This window comes from Bos javanicus, chromosome X (genome assembly GCF_032452875.1).
Source record: "Bos javanicus breed banteng chromosome X, ARS-OSU_banteng_1.0, whole genome shotgun sequence".
NCBI classification, from domain to species: Eukaryota; Metazoa; Chordata; class Mammalia; order Artiodactyla; family Bovidae; genus Bos; species Bos javanicus.
Window position 1 is genome coordinate 93,100,789 of NC_083897.1, and position 27,174 is coordinate 93,127,962.

General features: G+C 43.5%; 1 protein-coding gene across 3 annotated transcripts in view; it reads right to left on the reverse strand.

Annotated features, from left to right (window-relative positions):
- The window catches only part of SMC1A (structural maintenance of chromosomes 1A), a 47,541-nt gene that overhangs the window by 6,106 nt on the left and 14,261 nt on the right, over nt 1-27,174 (reverse strand). Inside the window, exons 14-25 of one of the 3 annotated variants that reach the window (XM_061410208.1) lie at nt 26,331-26,447; nt 26,126-26,232; nt 22,998-23,139; nt 19,769-19,914; nt 19,524-19,677; nt 18,270-18,380; nt 9,739-9,895; nt 8,912-9,066; nt 8,649-8,800; nt 7,430-7,499; nt 7,028-7,138; nt 690-6,604 (exon numbers count right to left, since the gene is read on the reverse strand). In XM_061410208.1, coding sequence (XP_061266192.1) covers nt 6,521-6,604; nt 7,028-7,138; nt 7,430-7,499; nt 8,649-8,800; nt 8,912-9,066; nt 9,739-9,895; nt 18,270-18,380; nt 19,524-19,677; nt 19,769-19,914; nt 22,998-23,139; nt 26,126-26,232; nt 26,331-26,447 — 1,506 coding nt within the window. In that variant the 3' untranslated portion in view covers nt 690-6,520. Of the gene's footprint in view, nt 1-689; nt 6,605-7,027; nt 7,139-7,429; nt 7,500-8,648; nt 8,801-8,911; nt 9,067-9,738; nt 9,896-18,269; nt 18,381-19,523; nt 19,678-19,768; nt 19,915-22,997; nt 23,140-26,125; nt 26,233-26,330; nt 26,448-27,174 lie in introns of those variants that run through there. The other 2 variants (XM_061410207.1, XM_061410205.1) reach the window with 2 other exon arrangements.

The window sequence follows — 27,174 nt, forward strand, 5'->3', positions numbered from 1 at the left end:
CCCCCCAAAACCCATGTGCTTTCACACTATATATCTTTCTTAAGCAGTTCTTCTGTTGGCAGTATTCTTTCCTCCGTTTCTACATGGTAAACAGAAATTCTTCCTTCAAGTGCCCCCTTCTCTATTAAGGCTTTCCTGAAAACTCCCTCCATCCCACCCCACCCCAGGAAGAACCACCTAATGGTCATATTCTCTACTCTGCCTCATCTACACTTGTCAGTTCTTTTGTCACAGTTGATGCACTTATCTGCTTAATTATCTGAGCCCTCAGGTAAACTGAATTCCTGGAGTATAGGGAATATATCTTATCTCCAGAACCAAGCACAGGGCTTGACATGCTGCAGGAGCTCAATATATGCTTGCTGAATGAATGGATGGCAAAGTGATGACTAAGTGAATACTGGAAAGAACAAATGAGCAAATGCTTATACTATTGCATGAATGATAATAAGTGAATGAATGAGTTATCCAGAAGTAATGAATAAATGAATGACTGGATGAGAAAAAGCCGTCAATGAGTAAGTGAATGAAAAGTTCCCGTGCCAGTGAGGGTGTGAGAGAAGAATGAATTTCCACCTGTGTCTTGGTTCAAACCTACCTGTAAGATCTTCTGCCCTATTCTCCACCCATCTAAAGTACACACCACAGTGTTAACCTTTTTTAAATTATAAGGAACAGACACACTCAGCTTAGTGATGGAGATTTATTGAAGCATTCACAGGGAAATAAGGAAGACAAAAACAGCTACATAGGCAGCCTCACAGAACAGAAACTTGAAAATGGTTTATGATCCAAAGCAGCGCTAGAGCCTGGCTTATCTTGTCACCCCCTCAGCTGCAGGCATCTGTTGCTCCCTTCTCTAGTGCTTCTCAAAATGGTGACTCAACTTCTTTCTGGCAGTGTTTATACTCCTCCTACTGCTACTGACTACCTTCTCTCTGCTCCCCTCCACGCCAGCCAGTGGCCTTCGGGGCACAGCTTCTGGGCCTCCTGGCTCCTGCAGCTTCCTGGCTTCTGGGGCTTCAGCTCCAATTAATCGGGGGCTTCTCTGTGCTGTAACTTCTGCTTGCCTGGTCTATCCTGCTGCCTCTTTGATTCTTGCTGCCTCACTGCCACACGGTTGCAGCTACCTTGGGGCTCTTGCAGTCTCATTTCTTCTGCTGCCACATGGATCTTGTCTGTTCAAGCCTTCTGCTGCTTCGTGGATCTCACAGATTCAGGGTTTTGTCTCATGGTTTCTGTTCCTCTAGGCTACTGCTACATCGTGGCTCCTATTGCTTCATGGCTTCTGTGTCCTTTTGGCCCATTGTCTTGCTGCTTCATGGCTTCTGCTACCTGTGGCCCCACATTCTCACATGCCTCATGGTTTTTGCAGCTTTCTCCTTGTTTTTGCTATTCAGTTTCTGACATCCCTCATCCACATCTGCCTTGCTAAATTCTAACTGTCCACTTCTTCTGAATGCCTCACATTCAGCCTCTCTGAAAAAGGATCTGATTGTTTCATACATTTACCATCTCATACAGGCCATGGCTAGGAGATAGAGTTCTTACATCAGTCTACCTAATAGAACCATCGTCCAGCTTAGAGACTGGCTGTCCATGAGTAAGATACTATCCCAACTTTGTCATCTGTGGCCAGGATTGTGAGGTCACATGGTACAGAGCATGGCAACTCATGCTTAATCCCTTAAAAGGGACTGTGGGCATGGCAGGTCTGCTGAGAGCTTCCAAAAGGGAGCAGTGTAACTGGCAAGCTTCTTGTTCGCCTGTCCAGTACCAGTGACTTTCAAAGGCCAACCTTCTCCTTGGCCTGTTCTGCCTGTTCTGATCTGCAATGGGAGAAATCAAGGCTCTAGGGGCAATGTGGAAAGGGAACTTAGGCTCCAGTTCTGGCTCCTACATTTCCTAGTAGTGGGGCCTTAGGCAAGTTTCTTCCCCACTGAGAGCCTCAGGAGGGGACTGGACGAAGTCTGTAGGTTCCCTTACAGGTCTGATGTTTGAGTATCTCCCTTTAGGTTACTGTATAAGGGACGTAAGTCTTATCTGGGGAAGCCCTCAAAAACATCTGAGGTAGGAAAGAGGGAGTCAAGAGTCCCACCTTGGAAGGGCACAGGAGGTGCTTAGCCAAGATTTATTGAACTCAATGAATGAATCAATGGCTGGGGAGGAGGGGGAGACCACACAGCACACAGACAATGTTTACTTAACTTGAGGAATTTCAATTGCTGAGGAGGCTGGAAGGAGATTCTGATTCAGATGGATGATGAAGGAGAATGATTGGGACAGAGTAGGAATCTTGGCTATTAACCAGCATTCATTCTATCCTCCCAGTCACACTTCACATCCAATAATCAGTCACCAAGTCTGCTTCATCTCTTCCTTTAATGGCTCACACCTTATCATCTCCAATCCAGTCCCACTGCCCTTGCCCTTCAGTAGACTAGTATTTTCAAGTTCCCTAACTAATATGTCTCCATTTTCTCCTTCACACATGCATTCATTCATTGAAAAACTATTTTTTGGATGCGTATTTGGGGTCAGGTACTGTGCTTTTTGCTGGGTGTATACTAGTAGCAAGATAGTCCCACACCCACCCCTGTGGGGCTTATAGCTTATTTGGAGAGATAAAATAGGCAAATATAAAACTGTGAGAATTGAACTGGGAAACTAAGGGAGCATAAAGTTTGAGCATCTAACCTAATCTGCTTCCACACTGGCCAGCCAGAAAGGGGTTTGTTTCTTATCTAGTCTCCTCTGCTGTCTCCAACCCACAGTTCCCAAACCTGGCTGCATCCTAGTTACATCCTCACATTTATAAGCTCTCCAGATGCTGAGGCCCCCACCCAGTTATGAAAACTGAATTTTTAGGTGGTGGTGGTGGAGGGTGTCATCCAGGATGCACCATGTGTTTCTGGTATACAGCCAGTTAGGGAACCAAACTGTTCTGAGAGGTAAATCTGTTCTATAGCCAGGCTCTTACGACTCTCTTCAAATCTGGTTCCTGACTACCTCTCCAGCTTCACTTCCTGCTACTTTTCCCCAGCCCAGGAAACCTTATGGCTCAGTATTTCTGAACTGGTGGGCTGTTTCTTGACCGCAGGTCTTGTGCATACTGTTCCCACTACCTGGAAATCCCTTCCAACTCAACTGGCTAATTCCTACCAGTCCTTCGAGACTCAGCTCAGGTTTCACCTCCTAGACTAGAGGATGTCTTCCCTGAACCTCTACCTAAGCTAGATGCCCTTCCTATATCCATGCTCCTGTCATAGCGCTGATCACATTGGTTTATGAATTGCCTCCCCAACTAGACACTGAGCTCCTCAAGGACAGGATAAAGATTTGGTTCATGTTTGGGTCCCCAGACTAAGGCTACTAGGTCCAGAACATAAGGGAGTCAACCTAGTGTCCCCCAACTAGCCCTAGGGATTTCACTCAGGTCCAGCTGGCTAGCAGGCAGTGTGACACAAGAGAAAGTACTGGGCAAACAGAGGAGATCCTAGTTGAAGTTTAGGCTCTGCAACGGAACCACTGGGATCTCAAGACAAGTCATCTCACCTCTCTGAGCCTCAGGATTTAAATCCTTTGTAGCACTTCTGTTCCTATGTGCCAGGGCCTTAGCCTGAGACAATTTATGTAATGCTTTCTACCTCATGAGGTAGGGATTAGTTACCCAGATTATCATCCACACCTACTGAGTTAGATTTCCAGGCGTGGGACCAGAGCAAGGAGCTCCACATCCTTTGGACACGGGAGTGCAGCAAGGAACTGCTGCTTTTCATTATAAGCCCTTCTGTAATATTTTATTTTCTAACTGGTGTATATATTGCTTTGATTCTTAAAAAGGAAAAAGAGGGAGTTCACTGGTGGCCTAATGGTCAGGATTCCGGGCTTTCACTACCACAGCCCAGGTTCAATCCCTGGTTGGGGAACTGAGATCCTGCAAGCCACACAGTGCAGACAGAAAAAAAAAAAGAAAAAGAAAAAGCTTCACAGGTGATTCCAGTGAACAGCCAAGGTTGATAACCACCCTCATAATGGAGAAAACACAAGACCGATGGAGGGCCTGGGTTCAAACCTTCACTGCTACCTGGTAGGTGGGTTACTTCACCTTCCTGGGCCTCAGTCTCCTTATCTGTAAAGTGGGAAGAATAGCAATTACTACCTTTAAAAGCCTGTGATGATCTAGATGTTAGCCAAATTGCTTTAGATATATTTCATCTTCCTTACATGGTTGCAAGGTAGGTGTATATTATCTCCTTTCCTTCGTGAGGAAACCGAGACTCAGGCAGGTGAAATAACGGGCTCAGGTTTCTGCAGCTAGGATTTGAATCAGGGTGACTCCCAAATTGTGCTTTTCCACATATGCCAGCATTTCCCAAATTATGGCACACATACCACAAGTGGTATGTGATTTCTTTGGTTGAACACATACATTTATTTTGTCTTGATAGTTGTCCCTTTTAATATGTATTAGAAAATACATACTTAGCACATCAAACCCATTGTTTCATGGTTATCGCTACTTAGGATGAAACTAAAGTAGATAACAATATTAGACCTAAGACAACCTCAAGAAAAATACTGGGTAAATAGTACGGGAGGGCAATTTGGAATTATCTATTAAAAACAAAAGTATACATAGCCTATGACTCTGCAATTCAATTTCTAGGAATCTACCCTAGGTAAGTTTTCACACACACACAAATGCTCCTGCTTAGCATCCTATAAAAGCAAAAACAGAAAACAGTCTATCACATGAGAAATGGGTAAATAAAATGTGGTAGAGTCACATAATGGCAATCTACCTAACAATTACAAAGGATGAACTGCTTCTACATTTAGCAACATGCATAGATCTCAAAAATATAGCTAAGCAAAGAAAGAAAACTGCAGAATGAGTCAATATATCATCTGCATTAAACACAATATATTCAATGAATTCACATGTAAAAGTCTTAAAGTTAAGATGGATGTACAACAGACATTACAGCAATTAAGATGCGATGGGAGAATGGTAGTTGAATGACTACTATTATTTGTAACAATCTAATTTCTTAAAAAGAAAATTCACTCATTACTTGGGTAATTACAATTGATTAAACCTAATTTTGTTTTAAAAAACAAAAATGTAGTATATAGATGAGGACAAGGTGATGGTCTGATGGTATATGTGAAGAAGCAAAGACTGATCTCCTGGCAGCACACTGAGCTGCCTCTGCAACTAACAGTTATTTCCCAAAAGGAACATCGCATGCATTCAGCCAGGATGTGGCCCAGGCTACCTCTCCCCTACCTCCTAACAACCCAGGTTGAGATCTAGGCACTCAGTTATACATGATTTAAGCTATAGGGTTCCTTGTGCCCTCCATTTACCAGGTAAACCCCATAAATGCCCTGGAACTTCTCCAATAACCAAAGCATTCACCATCTCCCAAATCTGGAGGCTCCTTCTGTCCTTAACAATTGGGATCAGAAGCCCTCAGGCGTTAGGCATGTGAAGACTTGTATTCTGAGGTGTTGGCACCTACTGGACTCTAAGCAAGGATAAGGCCTCCAGTGAGGAGTTTGACATCATTAAATCCTATGAGGTAGGTAAATACTGTTAGCCCCATTTTATAAATGAGGAAACTGAGGCACAGAAAGGTCAAATGACTTGCCCAGCGCCAAACTAGAAAGTAATAAAAAATGGGACTAGAACTGTCCTCAGAGCCCAGACTCTGCTCCTAGTACCCAACCAAATCCTACCAACTTAAGGTCCAGCTCAAAAGTGACCTCCGGAAAGCCTGGAGGTGATCGTCCTCTTTTCAAATTCAAAGCACCTATACCTGATTCAGCTAACCATGGGAACTCATGAACTAGCATCTTCCTAGTAGGAGGGTAGAGATCATGTCTGACTCAGTTCTGTATTCCTAGCATAGAGTCTGACAAACAGGTGTTCAGTATGTGTCTGATGAACACACAAAATGAATGAAAACATGAATGAGGGCAGTTTCACGTAACTGCCTGAATCCTATGAGGTCCGGAATACTTCTGCCCAGCTCCAGGGTGCTGTCATACTAAGCTCTCTTGGAATCAAATTCAGCCTAGGCTCCTTCTAAAATGGGTCTCTAATATTTGTATTATTTTGCAAGCACACCCACATACGCACATGTGGACATATATACACACACATACATACCCACACACAAGCAAAATGCAAGGGGGCCCAAAGAACCCATGATTATAGATGATGGGAGAAGGTCTGAAAGGGAGGAAAGGGGATGGACAGATGGCCCTGTTCAGCTCAGTTCAGCTCAGCTCAGCACCTCCTTCCAGAGGCCAGGATGCTCCCTGAAGCTCAGGAATTTTTGCTCCAGAACTAACATCACCTCTGTTCCTCTTCGTGCTTGATAGCAGTGCCTAAATCCCATGATTATACCAAACAGGGACAGGAAGTAGGGGAAGGTTGGGAACCAAATATCCAGAGATTGGGAGAGGGGCAGCTTAAGGATCCAGACTGGGTAGGAGGGCAGAACTACTGCTACTGCTCATTGGGGTTGGGGTTGGCATCTGGGTACTTGGTGAGGTCGAAGGTCAGGACTTTGCTGATCACACAGTCCCCTTGCTGAAGGAGGAGGGAGAAAAAGAAAAATAAAATTGTAAGGAGAGAATTAAGAGGGGTCTAGTGCCCTAGGACTGGGGAGCTTCAAACCCTCCTCCCTACATACCTGCCCAAAGCCCAGGCTCTGGTTCTCTGGGTGTGAGAAGATTTGCTCAGTCCCATGTGCCTTCTCTACCTGCCTATTTCTGTACTTTTGTTCTTTTCTCTGTCTGGGTGCCTCTGCCCTGCCTTTCTACCTGTCCCCAAATCCAATGGCCCTGCCCAGCTGGGCTGGTAAGCCTCCAGGACAGGGCTCCAACAAGGCTGTTCATGAACTGAGTCCCTATGCTCCCCCACCCCCCGTGCCCCTCCACTGCAGCCTTCCCTTCCTGCCCTGGGGAGTCAGGCAGGGAGTGGGGGCTGGCTCCTGAGCCAGGCCCGCCCTACCTCAGGGTAGACTCCAATGAGGCTCTCAGCCTTGGTGTAGAACTCCTCCTTGAGAGAAATGACGATGGCCTGGAAGTTGCAAGTTGACTGCTCCTTGATGTAATTTGCCACCTGTGGGAGGGGCCACCGAGCATTTAGTAGGGCTGAAGCCTTAACACTCCCTGGCTTATACAGTCAGAACCAGAGGTGGGGGGGGGGGGGGTAGGGTAGCGGGTGGAGGGTTGGGGGAAGAGAGGCTGAGAGGAGGCTACTGACTAGTACAGTGTGGATGACCCTTGGCCCAGCCTCCCGGGCACAGAGAACAGGCGGCAGGAACGGCTAGGGCACACTCAGGAGTTGTTCCCAGAAACCCAGCCCCAACTTGGGGGCCTCTTTCCCGGGCCCCACTTTCCTTGCACCCACCTTGCCAATGTTGGTGTTATCCAGGGCAGCATCGATCTCATCCAGGACGAAGAAAGGGGCTGGCTTGTAGCTGGGAGGGAACCGGTAGGTAAGCTGATACTGATGGGAGCAGAGGTAGGGCATGACAGCCCTAGGGCCCATCACACAGGCCAGCACCCCCTTCCGTTTCTTCAGAGACTAAAAACCCCAGGTGTGAATGTTGCCTGAGTCCCTAAAGGCCAGTACACCAACCGAACTCTCTTGTGCTCCAGGATCCATCCGTCCATCTCTGCTTTGCATCCATCTCTGCGCTCCAGGATCCCGCAGAACCAAAAGACATGGTCCTCTCTGGAGTGTCCAGGTTGGTTGAAGAGATAAGGCTGTCCTAGGCTCTGGTCATACTGACCAAGCTACCTGGAGGTCGACCCCCACCTACCCACTCACACCATGTCTCCCTGTCTGCGCATGTTGTACCCTCTGCCTTGGAATGCCTACTGGTCTCCCTGGCTAACTTCTACTTATCCTTTGCATTTCCTACTCAAGTGTCACCTGCCCTTGAAAGCCTTTCTTGGCCACCCACACCCTCCCAGATTGGGTTGGTGGCTCTCCTCTGTGCGTCCAACAGCACACACGCTCACCCAGTTACAACATTTAGCTCACTGTTTACACATCTGGCTTCCACTAGACCATGAGCTCCTTGAGGACAGAAACCATGTGTGACTCATCTGTGTCCCTAATCCCCCAACAGGGTCTGGTAAAGAGCAGCCATCAAGAAATGCTCACTGACTGATGTTGTACAATCAAGCACTAAGTTGTAGGGGGGAGTCAGATTCAAGTACTGTTGGCATTTAGGAAGGGGAGGTAAGGATATGCCACAGTGGTTGAAACAGGCTTCCTAGAGGAACAGGAGGAGCAGAATGCAATGTGAAGGGGTGGTAGGTGACGGCCAAGCTAGATTTGCATGAAAAGGGCTTATGAGCCAGCAACCATGTGAGCAAAAGCTTGGAGGTGGGACTGAACACATGCAGGGGAGGGCATGCTGAATGGATGAGGGTGGATTGGGAAGATAAGTCCAGGAAACCAAGGACAGATATGCTGCAGCAGGTAGGGAAACAGATGCAATCCAGAGTCCACCAGATCATCTTCACCTCTGCAGATCTATGCATATCCTTGGACCCCAGAGCCTCCAGCGGCCTCAGCACAGTCTCCACCAACTGCCCTGCAGGGGGCACAGCCTTACCTGTGGATGGCAAAGAGCAGGGCCAGAGCTGCAACTGTTTTCTCCCCCCCTGACAAGTTGTCCATGGGTCGGAAGCGTTTGCCAGGAGCCACACAGTTGTAGTTTATGCCATCCAAGTAGGGCTCCTCAGGGTTCTCAGGGCCCAGGAACGCCTAGGGGGAAAGGAGATGGGTCAGGTCTAGATGGGGATGAGGACAGGAAGCCTAGAGGGAAGGTCAAATGAGGATGGGTAGGGGTCATTTGGGCAAGGGGCTCCAGCCTACCTGAGCACTGCTGTTACGAGACAGGGCCTTGTAGATCTCATCAATGTTGGTGGCCACCGATTCAAAACAGGCATTGAAGCGGTCAAAGCGTTCCTTCTTGATCTGTTCAAATGCCTGCTTGGCCTTCTTGGCTCGCTTTCGGGCTGCCTCAAATTCTACCACAAGGGAAAGACAGGTGACCCCTCAGTACCCAGGCTCTGCCAGGGCTGAGATCCATGCTCTGGCAAAAACAAGTAACAATACACAAAGCAGGAACATCCCACAGGGAGGAATGCCTGGGGAGGGGCCCAAGAAGACAATTCCATAATCACCTGTGTCCAGTGGGCTGGTCACATGCTGTGTGACCTTAGGCAGGTCATTCATTCTCTAAACCTCAGCAGTTCTCTACTCTAAAGCAGATGTGATAATTCCCTACTACTTAGGGCTCTTGGGAGTTTTGAGTAAGCATGTAAAAACAGGAGCTGTTGGTATGTACAATAGGTCCCTGCCATACCTCCAGACTCCTGCCTTCATCTTGCTGCTGCTGCTAAGTCGCTTCAGTCGTGTCCAACTCTGTGCAACCCATAGACGGCAGCCCACCAGGCTCCCCGTCCCTGGGATTCTCCAAGCAAGAACACTGGAGTGGGTTGCCATTTCCTTCTCCAATGCATGAAAGTGAAAAGTGAAAGTGAAGTCGCTCAGTCGTGTCCAACTCTTAGCTACCCCATGGACTGCAAGCCTACCAGGCTCCTCCGTCCTTGGGATTTTCCAGGCAAGAGTACTGGAGTGGGGTGCCATTGCCTTCTCCAGCCTTCATCTTAGGCCTGAGTAAAAGAAGAAACTCTTACCGTCTGAGGTCTCTTGGAACTTGTCTCGGACACTTTCCAGCTTTTCCATGGCCTTCATGTTGGGGGCAGCAATACGCTGGAGCACACTCTGCTGCTCATTCAGCTTCTGCTGCAGCGTGTTCATCTCCTGCTTGATCTCCTCCTCAGCCTGGGCATCCTGCAAAGCCCAGGCCCAGCAGCATTAAGAAGGGCCAGGCCCCTACAGAGACACCTGATCCAGTGGGGGCCTGCTCCCATGCAGAAGGCAGGTTCTTTTTCCTAACCCTGCTCCTCTCATCACATCCTGACCAAAGTAACCATTTCCCATTGTCCCTAGAAATTACAGGCTCACGTCACTTTTCTCATCTCTAGCCCTTCCCCTTTGGACTGCAAGGAGATCAAACCAGTCAATGCTAAAGAAAATCAACTCTGAACATTCACTGGAAAGACTGATGCTGAAGCTGAGGCTCCAATACTTTGGGCACCTAATGTGAAGAGCTGACTTATTGGAAAAAATCCTGATGCTGGGAAAAATAGAAGGCAGGAGGAGAAGGGGATGACACAGGACAAGATGGCATCACTGACTCACTGGACATGAGTTTGAACAAGCTCCGTGAGATGGTGAAGGACAAGGAAGCCTGGCATGCTGCAATCCATGGGAACATAAAGGAGTCGGACACAGCTGAGCATCTGAACAACAATAATAAAGCCCTTCCTCCAGGCCCTGTCAGCCTCTCCATCTCTCAGCTGATGGTGTCCCTCTCTGGCTCTCAGCCCAGGTCATGAGCGAGCACCATGTCAGAGTGACCTATAGGCTCCCACACAGGGTGGTCTGGACTTCATTTACAGCTGTACAATGAATAAGACAATGCATATTTTCTGCTCAGATCACTACACCTGAGCAAATTCCACTTGAACTTGGTTTTAAGTCTTATGGATACTGCAATGCATATCTGGGCTTGTGCCTTTCTGTCACTTTTAGTCAATAAATATTACTAAATGCCTTCCAACACCAGGCACTGGCCCCTCATATCCCGTGAGCCTGAGCTCCTGTACTCATAGAGCTCATGGAATAACAGAGGAATGTATATAAGTAAACAATCTCATATAGTGAATACCCAAACAATGATAAACAGACGGTGATGGGTCAGCACACAAGTGCACTTACTCAGATACGGGTTAGGGAAGGCTTTCAGGAATATTTTTAAGCTCAGGCCTATAGGATGAATGGTGAGAATGGAGAGAAGGAATAGTCTTCTATGCAGATATCACATGCAAAACCAGGGTTTATCCATGGTTCATTCAAGGAAATCAAAGCAATTCAAAAGAATAACCAACTTTAATGAACTTCAAAAGCCAAATGGGTAATTCCCTGGTGGTCCAGTGGTTAGGATTTGGTGTTTTCATTGCTGGAGTCTGGGTTCAATACCTGATCAGGGAATTAAGATTCTACAAACCAAGCGGCGCAGGGAAAAAAAAAAAAAGTGCCAAATAAAGGGCAATTCAACATGGCAACAGTAGCAACTGTTGTGTGTGTGTGTGTGTGTGTGTGTGCGCGCGCGCGCGCATGCACGTGCACTAGACAGAGGCAAGGCTGGAGGCACATGAAGAAGCTCAATGATAAAAGTGTCTTTTATGCCTTGTAAGACATTTGGGCTTTATCTTAGGTGAGGGTGCCACTGAATGACTTCAAGCACAGGAAGGATACACACACACACACACACACACACACACACACACACACACACATATGTTTTTGAAAAAAAGCCTTTTTGAACATCCCTCTCTATATATAATGCTATGGAGTGATTCATGGATTCAGTAGAAATATGAAAGGTACACAACAGAATGCTATCTTTTATCTAAGAGAGAGAATGTGAATATATTTGCATTTAAGTATGTTTGTATTTTAAACATACAACAACAAAATGCTAATCCAAAAACTGAAATGGTCACACATAGAGGGAGGTGAAATTAGACAAGAAAAGAAACTAAACTTCTCTTCACATACTTTGTATTATACTTCTGGTTTTAGAATCAAATGAAGAATCTACATAATTATAAAACAAAATTAAGTTGAATCAAAATGTGAAAGCCACTGGGTTAAAAAAGAAATATTAGGGGAACAAGATATTCACAAGATGCCAAAAAGTCACCCTAAAGATGCCTTATTACTTACAATGGTAAAAGTGTATGCTTACTATTGAGAAATCTGGCAATAGATACCTTAACTGAGGCTCAAACTTAGCATCATGCATAGTAGGACACTGACACGTGCCTCCTGCAATATAAAGTACACTAGGGAATTTCCTGGTGGTCTAGTGATTAGGACTCAGCACTTTCATTGGCATGGCCCAGGTTCAATCCCTGGTCAGGGAACTAAGATTCCGCAAATCACTCAGCACAGCCAGGGGCAGGGATGGGGCTGGGGGATGATATGCAGTGAAATGTTCTTGCCAAAAAATTACTTAACCCAAACATATCAAGCCTCTAAAACAGTTCAAACTTCCAATTTATAGGAAATACAAGGTTAGGAGGAACAGATATAGCATCCAGTCCCATCACTTCATGGCAAATAGATGGAGAAACAGTGGAAGCAGTGGCTGACTTTTATTTTTCTGGGCTCCAAAATCACTGCAGATGGTGACTGCAGCCATGAAATTAAAAGATGCTTGCTCCTTGGAAGGAAAGTTATGACTAACCTAGAAAGAAAGTGGAGTCGCTCAGTCATGTCTGACTCTTTGCGACCCCATGGACTGTAGCCCACCAGGCTCCTCCGCCCATGGGATTTTCCAGGCAAGAGTACTGGAGTGGGCTGCCATTTCCTTCTTTAGGGGATCTTCCTGACCCAGGGATCGAACCCAGGTCTCCCGCATTGTAGACAGACGCTCTATCATCTGAGCCACCAGGGAAGTCCTAGATAGCATGTTAAAAAGCAGAGACATTACTTTGCCAACAAAGGTCCGTCTAGTCAAGGCTATGGTTTTTCCAGTAGTCATGTATGGATGTGAGAGTTGGACTATAAAGAAAGCTGAGTGCCAAAGAATTGATGCTTTTGAACTGTGGTGTTGGAGAAGACTCTTGAGAGTTTCTTGGACTGCAAGGAGATCCAACCAGTCCACCCTAAAGGAAATCAGTCCTGAATATTCATTGGAAGGACTGATGTTGAAGCTGAAACTCCAATACTTTGGCCACCTGATGGGAAGAACTGACTCATTGGCAAAGACCCTGATGCCGGGAAAGATTGAAGGCAGGAGGAGAAGGGGACGACAGAGGATGTGATGGTTGGATGGCATCACTGACTCAATGGACATGAGTTTGAGTAAACTCTGGAAGTTGGCAATGGACAGGGAGGCCTGGCGTGCTGCAGTCCATTGGGTCGCAAACAGATGGACAAGACTGAGCAACTGAACTGAATTGAACTGAGAAAAAGAAGTCAGAGCTTTTCAGAGAAATGGCTAATTCCATATCTGGGGTGGAAAATGTAAAGGATGAGCCTGGATGGACACACCAGAAATCAAGGAAGATATCAAAGAGTACAAGAGTTGTGTCAAAATTATTCAGAAGCCAATTTGAATGAGTCCCCATGGGCCAAAGATGCCAACAACTTCATGCAACAAGGATAATAATAAGAGTGCAACACATCAAATGTTTAAATCTAAAAGTTCATAACAACATGAAAACAACTCGGTGGCCATATCTTGAGAATGCCAAAGAACCAACTCATTATAAACTGACAAAGAGAAAGAATCCAGCACATATATCCTGCCTCTCCTATACAAAATACCCCAGGGTAACCAAATAATTGATGAGAGAAAATCTCTTTACAGTGTTCTAGCTAATAAAGAAATGATAGAATAAGACGACCATTTTGCAACCCTCGACAAATTATATAATGGGTCTAGGCAATAACCATCATGGTTGCAAGCTATACAAAAAGAGCTACTGACCGGATGTTATAAACCTCTTGATGGAAGTAACGACCTCATTTGAAGCAGTCTTGACCAAATAAACCCCAAAACTTGAATCGAATCAAACCTCTAGATTTGAGCTGTCCAATATACTGGCCATAAGCCACACATCACTACTGAGCATGAAAAATGCAGCTAGTGTGACTGAGGAACTAAAGTTTTTATTTTACTGAATGTTAGATAATTTAAATTTAAAAACTGATAATTCAGTTACTACGAAACTTCTAAGTATATTTGGAACAACTTGGGTATGTGGTTCTCCGTTTTCAATTGTAAATTTTAGGATATCTAAATACAGATCAAGTATTTTTGAAGAAAATTTAGAATGCAAATGGAGATATGCTAGAAGTGTAAAACAGATAATGAATTTTGAAAACTCAGTACAGAGAGCTGGTCAAATATCTCATCAATAAATTTTATAATGTTTACCATTGAAATGTTAATTCTTTTGGATATACTGGGTTAAACAAAATATAGTATTATAATTAATTTCACTTTTTAAAAGTTACACATGTGATTCATACTATATCTGTATTTAACAGCACTGATCAACATCTAACTACCCACTTACAGGAACTACAGGGTCTAGCAGAACTCATTTTTTTGCTTTGTTCTGGGGCAATATTTTAAAAACCACAGGACATAATCAACAGTATAGAACGTAGAAAATCCTTCAGGAAAAATAAGCAAATTTCTTCAACAACAATAAATATTGTAGAGAAAAACTTTTAGATTAAATGAGACATCAACCAATCACTAAATCAATTACCTCTTTCATTTTATCTGACTCTCAATTCAAACAAGCAAAGTGTGTGTGTGTGTAATAATCTGGGAAATGTGAATACTGATCATAATATTAAGGAATTATATAATAATATATAACTCCAATGTCAAGCTATTGGGTTTTTGGTATGATAATTCTAAATATTTTGAAGAATTTTCTCTTATAGAGATACATTCTGAAATATTTACAATACAAATGAAATGACATGGTGTCCAGAATTTACTTTTAAATATCCTGGGGGTGGGGAGGGCGGAGAGGATGGCGTGTGCGGGGGTGCACATGAAACAAGTTTGGCCATGAGTTGATAACTGCTGAAACTGGTGATGGCCATGAGGCAGCACTGTACTATTTTACTTATGCATGTGAAGTTTTCTGTAATAAAAACCTAAAACTAAGAACAGCAAAAATTAACGTGAAGTGGCTCCCAATGGCCAAGAATGGGATACTACGAGTATCAGAAAGAAAAATGACTCCAAATAGACTGAAAAATACCAAAATGCATTTAAGCACTTAAATTCATAAAAAATATAAATTAGAAACCTTACTGATTACCTTTAAAGGTTATAAGGGCAACCAACTCTAAAAGCTGAGAAATAAAGGCAAGGAATTAAGTATGTATTCTACCTTTTCTGTACTAACTGTATTTCAAAGGAACTAAACAGTTGATGTGAGAAAGTTCTTTTTAGAAATCCAATAAACATAGAAGGAATGAAAAAAATCAGAAAATTACCATTTTGCAGCCCTTAATAGATATAGGCAATGATCATTTGTTAATGACTGCTAAAACCTGCTGTGAAAGGCTGATAGGGAACTTGATAAAATTCCCTTAGAAAATTGATGGGGCTAACAACACCTTAACCTGGTGATCATGATTGTTTTTCTTTTTTAACTTTACATTATGTAAATCTTGAAACATTCACAAAAATGCAGATAATGATAAAATGAACCCTCATGTACCTATTATCAGCTTCAATAATTATCAACTCATGGCCAATACGCTGCCATCTACACCCAATTCCTTTCTATATTCAATTATTTTCAAGCAAATCTCAGACATTTCATCCATAAATAATTTCAGTATGTATTTATAAAACAGGGATTCTGAATCTCAGCACTAATATTTCGGGCCAGATGATTTGTTGTTGTGGGTAGTGTCCCTTGTGTACTGTAGGATTTTAGCAGCATCCCTGGTGTCTATCCACTGGATACTGGTAGTAACCCCTGTTCTAGTTCTGACAAGTGGGTGTGAAAGGAGTATCTCCAGACATTACCAAATGTCCCCTGGGGAGGCAAAATCTACCCCACCCATTGAGAACCACTGTTGTAAAACTAAGAATGTTTTTACCACAATACCATTATCACCTAGAAATATTAACAGCAATTCCTGAACATCCATCATAAACTATGTGGACAGTGTTCAAATCATCCTGATCATGCTACGTAAAAAAATTTTTTACAGGTTTTTCAAAGCAAGTTCCACATAACGTGCCCACATTACACTTGGTTGTATGTCTCTTAATTCTCATTTAATCTATAAATTCCCCTGCCTCTCTTTTCTTTGCAATGGATTCAAGGGAGGGCGACAAATTTTAGCTCGTTGATTTGTTTCATAAGTCTATAAAAGTTCTCCCTTTCTGTTTATTTCTTTCTTCCCATTTATTTATGGAAGAGACCAGGTCTTTTGTCCTTTTGAGGTTTCCACAGTCTGGATTTAGCTAACTGTATCCCTGTGCTTTATTTAACATGTTCCTCTGGCATCAGTGTTTCATATAATTGGTGGATATAAAATCTTAGTATTTCATAGGTAATGTCGTGTATTCATCAAATCTTATCACTACAAAGACAGAACTGATATTCAGTGTCTACTGATGTGATGCAAAAGGAAGTTTATAAGTACACAGCACCACCTATGATATATTCTTGCCAAAAATAAAAAATAAACCTGAATCCAATCAAACCACAGATTTACCAATCAGTTTATAGGAAACACAGGGATGGAAGAACATGATAAATAACACCATGGGACACAGTCAGTCAAATTCAGAGTATAGAAAATTGTACAAGACCAATGACCCACTTTGTTTTTTTGGGCTCCAAAATCACTGCAGATGGTGATTGCAGCCATGAAATTAAAAGATGCTTACTCCTTGGAAGGAACGTTATGACTAACCTAGACAGCATATTCAAAAGCAGAGACATTACTTTGTCCACAAAGGTCCGTCTAGTCAAGGCTATGGTTTTTCTGGTAGTCATGTATGGATGTGAGAGTTGGACTATAAAGAAAGCTGAGCACTGAAGAATTGATGCTTTTGAACTGTGGTGTTGGAGAAGACTCTTGAGAGTCCCTTGGACTGCAAGGAGATCCAACCAGTCCATCCTAAAGGAGATCAGTCCTGGGTGTTCATTGGTAGGACTGATGTTGAAGCTGAAACTCCAGTACTTTGGCCACCTGATGCAAAGAGCTGACTCATTTGAAAATACCCTGATGCTGAGAAAGATTGAGGGCAGGAGGAGAAGGGGACGACAGAGGATGAGATGGTTGGATGGCATTACCAACTCAATGGACATGGGTTTGGGTAGACTCCAGCAGTTGGTGATGGATAGGGAGGTCTGACGTGGTGCAGTTCATGGGGTCGCAAAGAGTCGGACACGACTGAGCGACTGAACTGAAATGAATGACCCACTTTCTATCATAAAGAGGAAGAAAAAAATAAAAAGGGATAAGAAAATGTTATAGACCATAAGAGACCAATTTTAACACATGGACCTCAATTGAATCCTGATTTAAAAACACATTTTTTTAAAAGATATTTATGGGACATTCATGGAAATCTAAACATTTATTGACTATTAGGTGACATTGCAGAGTCAGTGCTAATTTTTTGGTATGATATTGTGGCTACGTTAAAAAAAAAAAAAAGAATCCTGCCAGAGATAAATACTGAGGTAATTATGAATGAAATACCTAGAATTTGATTTTAAATTTGCCAATTAGGAGGGGGAAGGGTATAAAAAACAGGATTGACCATATGCTGCTAATTATTAAAGCTGAATGACTGGTACCTGGGGTTCATTATATCATTCTCTCTACTTCCGTATCTGTTTGAAAGTTTCCATAATAAAAAGCTTTTTTAAAATATCAAGTTCCCCTGGCTATAATGATAGCTTGGAAAGCATCAGAAACTATTCAGGGGGCTCCTGTAGTAGTCCATTTGAGAGGTGAAAGCAGCCTGCACTAGATTACAGTACAAACAGAGAAAAGTAGAATTCAGTAGACATTTGGAAGGTAGAATCGACAGGGCTTGCTAATTCATTAAATATGCAAAGTGAGAGAGAGTCAAGGACACTGAAGAGGCAGATTTGGGGAGGAAGGCTGGGGTTTGAGGTACCTGTGGGACCTAGCATAGAGATAGCAGCTGAAGTCCTGGGAGAGGAAATATGAAGGATGAGAACCCCACATAAGGAAAGGATGCCTGGGACAGAGCCCTGAGGAACCCCCAAAGTTTATCTGTTCACTGTACAGGAGCTTGTTCTCCATGTATCTAGGCTGAGATGTGTACACAGGTGGAAGGGGGAGACTGGTAACAGGCAGGGACGGGGGCAGCTGGGAGTTGGGGGTAGAAGATGTGCCTGTGTCTGTGTGTGCATATGAGGGGAGAACCTAGATCACAACTCCACCCCCTTGCCAGTTTGCCCTTCTTTCCAGACATGGTCTGTCTCCACAGGGCCCCCAGATGGGCTGACCCTCTCTCTGGACAGCTGGGAAGATGACCCCACCCCCGAGGCTTGAACCTCACCTTCAGATCCTCACACAGGTCGCCGTAGTCAATCTCGATGAGGGCCTCTCGTGCATAGATATTGGAAGTCCGTTGGGAGCCACTCACTGAATCCTCCCCTTGGGAGCTACCCTGCAATAGTGAGAGTCAAATGCAGCTGACTGGCCATAAGAGTACTCCTCTAGAGGGGGGCTTCTTGGCAGCCTTTGATGCCTTTGAGAAGCACCTTGATAGAAAGCACTTGTGGTAGAAGGAAGAGCAGCTTTGATGGCAGAAAGCCCTGAGTTCAAAATTGGGCTCTACCACTGACTCATGGTGTGACCCTGGGCAAGACATGCTGTTGCTCAAATCCTCATTGAAACACACAAACCCTCATCTGTAACATGGGACCATGCCTGCCTGGCAAGGCTGTGCTTAGGATTAGAAGTAGTTATATCATGTGCTACCATGATGCCTGGCACACTGCCAGTGTTCAGAAGATTTTTCTGAATTAAATGGAAAGCTATTTGGGAAGAAAGGAGGGAGAAACACATGTGGGACTGAGATACATGTTCAGGTGAAAGACAAGATATCTACAGACCTCCTCTCAGTTAACAGTCCTGCCCTCTTGCTATCAAGCCTCACTTCCAGTGGATAAAATGCCTTGGCTCTTCTATTGGCTTGTGTCTGTCCCTTTCCCATAACTATGCTTCATCACCTTTGCGTTGCTGCTGTCCCTTACCCAATCCTCTCCTGACCATCCTCTCTCACTGTAGCTAAGTTACCATCCCTTAGGACCCTCAGCTTCCATCTTCCTTTGCTCTTGGGATGAGATGGTTAGATAGCATCACCAACTCAATAGACATGAATTTGAGCAAACTCTGGGAGACAGTGAAGGACAGTGAAGCCTGGCATGCTGCAGTCCATAGGGTTGCAAAGAGTTGGACATGACTGAGTGACTGAACAACACCCAATATCCATAATCTGCTGGAACTATCTTAGCTCAGGTCCCTGAGATTCATGAATGATTTCCTCTTCTCCTGGCTTACCTCCCTCTCTACCTACTAACATACACCCTACCCCCAAAACTGCCCTCTCACATCAAGGCTATTACCTTTCACCTTACCTGTCTTCACAGCCTCACCCTGCCTCATCTCCTCTGCATCCCTCCTTTTGTCACTCACCACCCTCACCCACCATCCTTCTCTCTCTCACCTGCCCTCCCTGGCCACCTTCATCCTCCATCTCTGGTTATGTTGTTCACTGCCCACACCCACCACCAGCCATGATACTCACCTCTTCCTGACTGATATCATCCATGGTGCCCTTAGACAGTGGCAACTTGATGTCCTGCATCTTGCAGGCCTGTAGCAGGTTGTGGCGGTCACTGCGCTTCTGTTCAAGCTTGGTCTCAATGGCTGTCACTTCCTTCTGTAAATGGGTCATTTCCCTAAGAAGATTCAGGGAGATAGGTGAGATCCAAATCCAGCAAGCTGCCCATAATACATACTTCCCCCAAGCCCAGACCTGAACCCACTCACTTGTTGGCGCCCCCCAGTTTCTTACGAATCTCCTCCATCTCGTGGTTCTTGTCATTCACCTCTGACTTCTTGGCCAGGTGCTGGTTCTTCAGGTCTTGTAGCTGGGCCATGGTCTCATCTATGATCTTCATATGTCTTTGCTCCTCCTGGGCCCAGCAGGGGGAACAGGACAAGAAGTGAAGGCTTTCCCTCCATTCCCACTGGAATGGAATGGAGTCTTCTCCCTCTGTGCCCACCCTTTCTACCAGGTAGTTTGTTGGAATCTATCTTCAATGAGCTCTGCTTTTACAAACCCCCATCACTCCTCTGGCTTCGTTTACCTTTTTCCAAATTATTTTGTTGACCTCCCCCCAACCCCAATATGCAAACTGCCTGCTGTAGAAATGTTCAAAGTATAAAAAAGTATGAAGTAGGATGAAAAAAAGAAATTACTTGAAATCCCACCAGGCAGAGGTAACCAATTAACATTTAGCCTGCTGCTAGGTCGCTTCAGTCGTGTCCGACTCTGTGCGACCCCATGGACTGCAGCCTACCAGGCTTCTCCGTCCATGGGATTCTCCAGGCAAGAACACTGGAGTGGGTTGCCATTTCCTTCTCCAATGCATGAAAGTGGAAAGTGAAAGTGAAGTCGCTCAGTCGTGTCCGACTCTTAGCGACCCCATGGACTGCGGCCTACCAGGCTCTTCCATCCATGGGATTTTCCAGGCAAGAGTACTGGAGTGGGGTGCCATTGCCCTCTCCGAACATTTAGCCTATCACCTCCCAACATTACTTACAGACAAGTCTATATAGTTGAGACTAAATTATAATTAAAAGTCTATATTCTGACTTAATGTTATTTAAGCATCTTTTCCACATCAACATTATACGACCAACAACAACATCAATGTTTTTAAAAAGCATAATACTGTATGTTTTCCATAAGTACACATATAAGAGGACTTCCCTTGTGGCTCAGCTGGTAAAGAATCTGCTGCATTGCAGGCGACCTGGGTTCAATCCCTGGGTTGGGAAGGTCGCTGGAGAAGGGAAAGGTTACCACTCCAGTACTCTGGCCTGGAGAATTCCATGGACTGTATAGTCCATGGGGTCGCAAATAGTCAGACATGACTGAGAGACCTTCACTTTAACTTTTCACACATATAAGAATGTAATTACATGACTGAGGGACTTTCACTTTTCACACATATAAGAATGTAATTAATGCCTATAAAGTCTGGAAGAATACACTCTATATGGCACTGGCCCTAGGAAGAGTAAAAGGACTGGGATTGAGAGTGGTCAGTCAATGGGGATTATAATCTTACTTATTATGTTCTGATTTTTTTTTTAAGGAGAACATTTTCATTTTGATCTGAAAGTCACAGAAGGGGATATATCTGCAATGCACAAGAAATAATATGCATATAGAGAGTGCAAATGCTAATATGGCAAATAATGACTGATGAATCTTGGTGACAAGTAGATGGGAGTTCTTAGTACTATTTTCGCAACTTTCTGCTAAATTTAAAACGATTTCAAAATAAAAAGTCAAAAAGAAATAGATGATTCTGGATCATCTACATATCTACCTACTCCTGCCCCAGGATTTTACTACCCAATCTCTATTTGCATTGAAGATTGCAGTGACACCAAAGAAGGCTACTTCAGTCATCAGGGTTTAATGGAGGAAAAAAAAAACAACAACAAACAAAACCATACAACCAACAACAAACAAAGGCAGACATAAAAGTCAAATGATGTACTTAAGCCAAGTGAGAATCAAATCACCTCAGGTAGGGATGTTGCAAGGAACTAAAGTTTCACAGCAATTTAGGGAATTCCCTGGTGGTCCAATGGTTGACTCTACATTCCCAGTGCAGGGGCCTGGCTTTGAGTCCTGGCCAGGGAACTAGATCCCAAGTGCCACAACTAAAGATCCTGCATGCCCTAACGAAGAACTGCAGCCAAAGAAATTTTTTAAAAAATATTCCATAGGAATTTAAAGACAAGGGGTGTGGGTAAATCAGTCGTCAAATAACTGGTGGAACAGGCGTGCTTGACTCAAAGAAACTGAGCCATGGCAGTCAGCACAGGCACACTGTGAATACGAACTCAGTTTCAGCAAAACACCATCACCTGTTGCACTGAGTTCATGTGGTTAATTATAAAATTAATTTGGAAGTTTGTCCTGCCTTTTTGGTTAAGTGGTATGTTTGTACATATTTAACATTAAGGATATTTTAAGCCAATATAAATCTTTAAAAGAGGTCAGTATATTACTCAAATTTGAAACTATTAAACTACACAAATACTTACATGAATGTAGCATAATTTGCTTCAATCCTAATTCCTAGGAGACATGGGAGTTTCCTATATGGAACTATAAATATTTGTCACTAATTATCAACCTGTGTGCACAAAGCTATGCCAGCACTTTGGATCTCCTCAGGTATTAGTGAGTTAGGAGAAATGTATTCTGAAGACTCTCAATGGATGCTGCCATATGGCCTAAGAATGTCGGTCTCTTGTGCAACATGCTAGTATCCTTTTTTTTTTTTTTAAATCTTGGGTGATGTGATAAGAAACAAATTACATGTAATTATTGTTTTAATTTGCATTCCTTTGAGTTCTACTAAGGCTCAATTGGAGAAGGCAACGGCACCCCACTCCAGTACTCTTGCCTGGAAAATCCCGTGGGTGGTGGAGCCTGGTAGGCTGCAGTCCATGGGGTTGCTAAGAGTCGGACATGGCTGAGTGACTTCACTTTCACTTTTATGCATTGGAGAAGGCAATGGCAGCCCACTCCAGTACTCTTGCCTGGAAAATCCCATGGGTGGCAGAGCCTGGTAGGCTGCAGTCCATGGGGTTGCTAAGAGTCGGACACGGCTGAGTGACTTCACTTTCACTTTTCACTTTCATGCATTGGAGAAGGAAATGGCAGCCCACTCCAGTACTATTGCCTGGAGAATCCCAGGGATGGGGGAGCCTGGTTGGCTTCCATCTATGGAATCGAGCAGAGTTGGACACGACTGAAGCGACTTAGCAGCAGTAGCAGCAGCAAGGCTCAATTATGGATATGTATTTATGGGTTATCTGAATCTCTCCTTGAACTGTTGATGCCACTCATTTTTCTCCCTATTTAGGTCTTGGTGTTTTTCTTATTTAGAGGAGGGCTTTATAAATTATGGATATTATCTCTTCTAATTTTTTCTCCTAGTTTTTAGTTTTTCATGTTCTCCTTTCTTACCTTCTTGAGCTTTTCTATCTCATTTTCATCTTTTTTCACTGTCTGCTCCCACATGTGCACTTTATCCTGGTCCTCCTTCAGTTGGTTCTTTTCAAAATCCAACTGGATACCCAAACGAGTCTTCTGATTCTCAAACTCCAAACTGTGGGGAGAAAGGAGAACAGGGCACAGGGACTCAGTTACTGCTGAATATAAGTCACCACTGAGCTCATCCACACAGATCCATATAAAACTGTCCCCTCAAGTTACAAAACTAAGTTCCCTGGCCTAGCTTTGTAGATACGGCACAAGGCAGCAGAGGAGATTGGGCCAAACTCTGTTAATTTTCCTTTAAACACTGGCGCCCTGCCCCAACAAGTTCCTAGAAGCGGATATAAAAAGGTCCACCTGAATCCACTAGCTATGTTAATTCCTATTTATTAAGCTTCTGTGTAGTTTACATACATTACCTCTAATCCTCTAATAATAGCTCTACAAATAGGCATTATTATCCCATTTCTACAAAAAAGGAAACTTGAGCCAAGAGGTAAAAGACTTTGCCTAAGGCCATACAGCTAGCAAATGTGAGATCAGATCCCAGTCTATAAACACCAAAACCTGGGATTCTTCTCCTATGGCATCCTTACAGGATAATGTGGTAGGATAAGAGCATTGGTATCCCAACTCTGCCATTTACTGGTAGTGAATCTCAGACAAGTTAATTATATCTCTTTACCTGTTTTTTCAACTGAAAAATGGAAATAACAATAGTACTTACCTCAGTTATTGGGAATTAATATGTATAAAATTTTTAGAACCTTGCCTAGTACACAGTAAGTACTCAATAAATTTTAGTTAATATCACCATCTCCAGGCTGACTGACTGTATTCAGTTCATGGGCTTTGACTCTTTCTAACTGTCCCCAAACCCCTGCATATACCTCTGCCCCAAGATTCCAGAACTTCTACGAGGGCAGAGATTGGATAGTAAAAAAAAAAAAAAAAAAAAAGGAGAAAACAGATCCCTGGTAGTTCCCTCCTCCCTAACTCTTTAGAAACTAAAAAAGTATGCAACTAGCATACACAGATATTAGCAGGACAGGCAGGGCTAACTTCCAACTGCCCCTCCACCCCCCAATATGGTGTGACAGATGTTGCCAGATGTCATGCTAGCAGCTTAAACCTATTAGTCACTATAATCCAAATAGAATGTAATTAACTCTATAATTTTGAGCTATGCAATTTTAAGTTCAATCTCTTAAGAATGACTCATAAAGCCTTCTGTGATCTGGCCCCTGCTGACCTCTCCAACACCCCCACCTTCCTCCTGACCCCATTTTTCCGCTCCAGACATTCAATACTTAGTTTACAGAACAAGGCATGCTCTCTCACACCTCTGAGCATGCTGTTCTCACTGCTTGGAACTCCCTTCTGTGTACTGCCTGGCTGGCTAAATCACTCTATAGGTCCCCAGTTCATCACTCCTTGTTCTGTAAAACCTTTCCTGAGGATTGCGAACACGTTCTTCGTTTCTATTATACTTTGTTGAGTTCCTCCCTTTTGGGTGCAGTTGAGTTAATCATACCCCAGAGTTCATGTAACTTTTATGATCACTGTCTGTATGAGACCTTTCCCTTGTCTCCTTGGGTTCAATCAGATTTCTACTATTATGTTCCCAACAGTGAGCAAATACACAGAAATGATGTACATTATACACAGATAGGTAGATACATACATATGTATATAACCTTAAAATGCATATACTTGTAAAAATGTCGCTTTTAAATTTACACAAATGTACAGTGTTATAAATTTATCCTTGTTACTCTGTAAATCTAGTTCCTGTCTGAACAGAGTATTCCATAGTCTGTACAGTCATCACATTTAACTTGTATTTCCCTGCAGTGACAGCTGTCTACATTGCTATCAACGTCCCACTATCACAAAGTACGCCAAGATGAACAACTCTGAATCTGTCTCTTTGAGACCTGGTGGCCAAAACTCTTTGGGATAGAGACCCAAGGAGTGGCTCTGCTAAGTCAAAGGGTTCATGTAGACTTATTTTCACCAAATGCTGCTAAGTTGTTTTAATTTGAATTTATCTGATTAGGAATGAGACTGGACATCAACTCACGGTTGTTAGCCATTCGAGCTTCTCTTTCCATGAAATGCTATATGTGACTACATCCTGTTCATTCTTCTACTGAGTCTCTAGGTTTTTTTTTTTCCTTCTTGTTGATCTACAGTTCCTTGAACATTTTCCTCTGTACTTTCTATCTACCTAAAGTACAGCATTATTCTGAAATTGCTAATCTACTTGTTTATCTCCTCCACTATCCCCAAAACTCCCTCAGGACAGGGACAGTCTCTGATTCAATTCTATATTTCTTGAGCCTGGCTTGGGGGTAGGAGACCAATGAACTGTTACAATATGGGTGATGGGCTGACTGAAGCCCAGGATTCAAGGGGTGACCTCCTTCAGAGAGACTGTCATGTTCATCTATCTTACCCTCATCTCCCCACTGTTTCCAATACCTAGCACAGGACAACTTGGCACAAGGTTGGTTGAACAAATGAATAATTAAAGTGGGAAAGAAAAGAGAAACTTGCTTTGTTCTTACTATTCTTCCAACCTAGAACTTTGGCCCTCCTCTCACTCATCACCTATTAGGATAATGACAATAATAAAAGCTAGTATCTATTGGGAGTTCCCTGGGTGGTTCTAGTGGTTAGGCTTTCACTGCTGTGGCCTATTATCTACTGCTCTTAGTAGGTGCTAAGTATTATGCTAAATACTTTATAAAGATTAAGCCCAACCTCTGATCCACCTGACAATCTATGAGATAGGTATCATTATTATCCCATCTGACACATAAGGAAACTGGGGCTTAGAGAGGTCATTATCCAAGATAAATGAACTTTGGGGCTGGGATTTTAATCCAGGTAAACCATGTTTAAAGCTGGCACTCTTAATCCCTATACTGTGACACGTGCTTCCCTGATGTCCCTGTTCTTTAAAGGTGACTACAATAAATGTCCATCATTCTAAAAGCTGCTCCTTACCTTATGATGGTATTTGACTCCCCAGATGTCAGGCTAGGGGCTCAAGGATACCTCAATCTCCCCCTTCCACCCAGACTTCCACCTACCGCTTCTTGGCAATTTCATTCTGCCGCTTCACCTTCTCTTCCTCAAACTCCCGGATATTGCGCACACCAATCTCCCGACAAAACTCTTCAAATACTTCATCCTCTACCTAAGGAGAGAAGCAAGGGAGAGAAAAGGCCCTTTGGGTCAGAATGCTGCTTCCAATCCTAGTCCTGCCCGTGCTGAGCAGGTACATCCTCTACCAACCTGGTTCATCTTCTCCTTTAAGTCTTTCATTTCCCTCTCTCGGCTCTGGATGATCCTCTTGATATCATTGATTCGAGGCCCAAAGTTGGCTAGCTCACTCTCCAGCTTGGACTTTTCCTATAAGAAATGGAATTGAGAGGACAAAAGAGACCAGGATCCTTAGAGAAAGAGCCACCCTGTGTGTACCAGTCCCGTGGACAAAAAGGGCTAACTCTCCACACACTGAGAACCTGACTTAGCACTGCTCCACTCAAGGCTGCATCATCTCTCGAACCATCATATGGCTTCCTTCCCTGGCCTCCAGTCTGTCAGCTTCAATCCAAAAGGCTGGGCACACAATAAACATTGTTATTTACAGGTCTACACTTTCCTCATCTATAACCCTTGGAGCCAGGTGTGTCCTGGAATTTACTTTTTGATTTTAGAAAAATGACATATATACTACATATTATATAACACCTCCAGAGTGGTCTGGGAAAGCACCCATGATCAAACACATTAATATAGCTAGAAAAGTACCTCCACTCACAGGGACTGAAATATCTGTAGCTCACTTTCAAAACTCAGAAGAAACTCAAATATTTGCTGAATGAATTAATTAGGTTAATAGCACCTAACATTTACTGAACATTCACTTGGTACAAGCAATCAGTCTAAATACTTCACATGTATTAACTCATTCAATCTGTGCAAGAACCCTATAATTTTACAGATTATTTACAGATTAAGATGAAAAAATGGACACTGAGAGGTTTGTTTGTTTTTGTTTGGTGTTTGTTTCGTTCTGTTCTTTGAGTATCTGTAATACATGCATTTGAAAAAGACGTTTCTGGAATATATTTTT